Source organism: Salvia hispanica, chromosome 3 (genome assembly GCF_023119035.1).
Source record: "Salvia hispanica cultivar TCC Black 2014 chromosome 3, UniMelb_Shisp_WGS_1.0, whole genome shotgun sequence".
In the NCBI taxonomy this organism is placed as follows: Eukaryota; Viridiplantae; Streptophyta; class Magnoliopsida; order Lamiales; family Lamiaceae; genus Salvia; species Salvia hispanica.
The window spans coordinates 22,528,585-22,531,911 of NC_062967.1; the positions used below are offsets into that span (position 1 = coordinate 22,528,585).

The 3,327-nt window shown below is 39.0% G+C and overlaps 1 protein-coding gene across 1 annotated transcript; it reads right to left on the bottom strand.

Moving 5' to 3' along the window:
- Positions 1 to 302: 302 nt before the first annotated feature.
- LOC125212566 (zinc transporter 1-like) lies at positions 303 to 2,932 on the bottom strand. Its single transcript, XM_048112771.1, has 3 exons — positions 2,236 to 2,932; positions 1,979 to 2,128; positions 303 to 715 (listed from the first exon to the last, which is right to left on the bottom strand). Exons 1-3 carry the CDS (start codon positions 2,737 to 2,739, stop codon positions 431 to 433), a joined length of 939 nt encoding a protein of 312 aa, XP_047968728.1. The 5' UTR covers positions 2,740 to 2,932; the 3' UTR covers positions 303 to 430.
- Between the last annotated feature and the right edge of the window lie 395 nt (positions 2,933 to 3,327).

Genomic DNA, 3,327 nt, shown 5'->3' on the forward strand with positions numbered 1-3,327 from the left:
TATCCGCAAAATACCCGCTACCTGCAAAACTCTAAAACACTCTACCCGATCCCGCCCCGTTTTCCGTTATCGTCGGATAACGGATACCCAATACCTGGCGGGTAGCGGGATGAGATGGGAATTACCCATAACCCGCTACCCATTTTGCCACCCCTAATTGTGTGGTAAAGTGAATGCATTTTGGCCATTGAGTAAAAATCCAGCTAAATCACTACATCCATCCATATATGATAGTATATGAAATAGGAGATCTACCTTGATATTTAAATGAGACAAATAGTTCTCAGCCCCATATCCTCAGATTGAGAAGTTATAGAAAAAGTTTACTAAAATTAATTAACATATATCCACAAATACAAACTAGTATAACAATACTGTTTTGACGTAGTAAGTCCCAAAGTTTACAAAAGGGTGATGATGGAAATAGTGATCAAGCCCACATAGCTAGAAAGGACATAGATCCTGCACCAAGAAGAAGAGAAATATGTGCTCCCAATTGAAGCTTGACATTGTTTTGCATCCTGGGGCTCATGAAATCGGCTGCTAATAGATCGACGAGGGCCATGTATATCAATATCCCGGCCGATGCTGACTCGAACACGCCCTCAACTGTCACTCCGACGGTACTAATCCCGATTCCAATCCCGATCCCCACTGGGGCCGTCACCGAGAAGAATACCGTCATAACCACAGTTTTAAGCCACTTGAATCTCGCCTGCTTATTCAAATTATTCAGATGAATTGGAACTTTGGAATATCGAAACCCTTCATAATTTTTATATTATGAAATAATTTTGAAGGGCTCACACTAGGAGATAAAAATACACAATCGTATACTCCATTATAGTATCAAAATATAACACCCAAAGTTTATTGAATGAGTTCTTAACTACATTAATTATGTCCAAGCAAAGAAAACTGATGAGGGCCTCATGTAATAAAAATATTGGTTACATGTTGATAAATGTTGCAAAGCTACTTAGATCAGTATTCAATTATTTATATCAAACACAAATTATGTTAGGGAATAGTAATTTCACTCAAACCATTTACATCATAATCATATTTAAAAGAATATTATCTATCCATTTCCTTTTTATATTCATAAAATCTAAAAAATATTTGGATTTATTATAATGTAAGCTCAAAAGCGCATATATCTTATTCAAAAATTCAAAATAGAATGAGTTTTGCATTATCATTGAAACTATATTATCTAGAGATGGTCTTGTCTAGTTTTTTGTCGATTGAATCCCGATTATCAATTGGAACACACCCTCCCCAAGGGCATAAATTCATAAAATTTCATAAAGAATTTATTGTTTTTGATTCTAAGTAAGTAACGAATTCGCTATGTAGGGATTGTAGGATAACCAACCCCAAAACTCCCTAATGGAGTAATATAAACTTCAAACTAATGTTTTAAAAATCGGATCGGTGAGTGAACCAAACTGGTTCATGGTTCAATCGGTCCAACCGAATGAACCACTGTTATTTTACTATTACAAATTATATAATAATATATAAAATATATTCAATTTAATGAATGATAAAATAAACTCTATATATAACAAAATACATTAAATATAAAAATATTAAAAGTTTTTATGGTTGTTGATGACTAGGCAAACAAGTATTTTTATGGCGTTGCTGTTCCACCTATCGTGGACTCTAAGAAAAATGAAATTCTTGCCATATAGGATCAAAATTAAAATTTATCAACCGACATAATGGTTTAGAATTTCAGATTTTCAAATTGACATACAACGACAAAATTTAGGGGTCTAAAATTTAATTGGTGGCCTCAATGAATCAGAATTGTTCTTCACATATTCACGGTGGGGACGAGAATAACTTTTCTAGCATCATGACTTCATATAATTTCTCACCAACAACATTATGTCAACATATGCATTATTCCAAATTCGATGATTCTACAAAATATTGTTGGAGAGTATTTATCTACGTATATAAATACCTGTGAGATGCATCCTCCAAGCCCCATCCCTTCGAAGAATTGGTGAAAACACAGCGCAATCAGCAGCGGCTTTATCGTGGCGGCGCTCCGAGCCGCCCCCAGCGATATCCCGATGACCACCGAGTGCACCACCATTCCCACCTCCAACACCTTCATCATCATTCAAATTTGGAAGACAAGAAGAAAAAAGAAAAAAAAAAATAAAAACACTATGGAATCAAGAACATCAAGGTTAAATGTACGCTGAACAAACGTACTTGTGATATTATGCGCTGTCGGATAATATCCGACTGCGTGGTCCCATTGGGACCGGAGGCAGAGTCGGCGTCGCCGGCCGCCTCCTCGTCCTTGCTCGAGTGCACGCTCCCGTAGAAGGAGGTGGCGACCGTGTCGACCACGAGGGTCGCGATGGCGGCAGCCATGGCGATGAATCCGGAGAAGGGGAATTTGGGAGAGGTCAGGCTCCGGAATGCGTCGGGGAGGATGTGGACGAAGCCGGTGGCGAGCACTACGCCGCCGGCGAAGGCCTTGACCATGAGGAATATGTCGTTTTCGGGGCGGAGGGCGGCCAGCTTCCGGCCGAGGAGGGGGAAGCTGGCGCCGAGGCTGCCGGCGGTGAGAATGGAGGCGATGGCAACCAGTTTGAGCTTAAGGGCTTCGCTCTTGTTGCCTTGCGCCTCGGCTTCAGCGCGGTCTTCGGCGGCCGCGGCAGTGGCGTAGACCGCCGCTATGAGGAAGATTAATTTGTGGGGGCTGATCATGGCGGAGTGTGGAGGAGTTTTTAAGAGGGAATGGGTTGCATTTTTTTAGAGTGGGTGCCTAAAAAATGGGGGGAAGGAATACATGTCTTATAAGGAGAAAAGAGCATGCCAAATTTCTTATTTTAATTGTGTTAATGCGCGTGTACTTTCAAGTATAGTGCTCTCTCTAGTCCAAATTAGTCGTTCTCGCAATATTTTATGTACTCCCTATCTCAAAGAAAGTTGAGTCGTATTTCATTTTTGGTTGTCTCAGTAGCTGAATCGTTTCCTTTTTTAGAAATAACAATACACCTTTTTTCTCTTACTTTGCTCTCTTAGTCTTTCTCATCTCTATCTTTTTCCTTTTATTTCTGCTTTGTTCTTCTTTTACTTAACTCGTTTAAATAATTATTTTTAAAATTATGTAATGAAAAAAAATACATCTACTAATATTAAGTTAGTTAAGCGAAAAGAGAAAAAAGTAAAAAAGTGTAAAGTTTTTGTAACATATCGGAATTTAGAACCCTAATTTTAGAGCCCTAGAATTTATTATTGATGACGTGGAGTCGTGAATGCATTTATTGCATGTGATGCTATGGCCGAGTTGAG

Excerpts from the sequence above, each read along its gene's own strand:
- LOC125212566 (XM_048112771.1), bottom strand. The coding sequence starts at position 2,739 with ATGATCAGCCCCCACAAATTAATCTTCCTCATAGCGGCGGTCTACGCC. Across the intron at positions 2,129-2,235 it reads GACAGCGCATAATATCACAA|GTGTTGGAGGTGGGAATGGT; the intron begins GTACGTTTGTTC and ends ATGATGATGAAG. Across the intron at positions 716-1,978 it reads TTGGAGGATGCATCTCACAG|GCGAGATTCAAGTGGCTTAA; the intron begins GTATTTATATAC and ends TTGAATAAGCAG.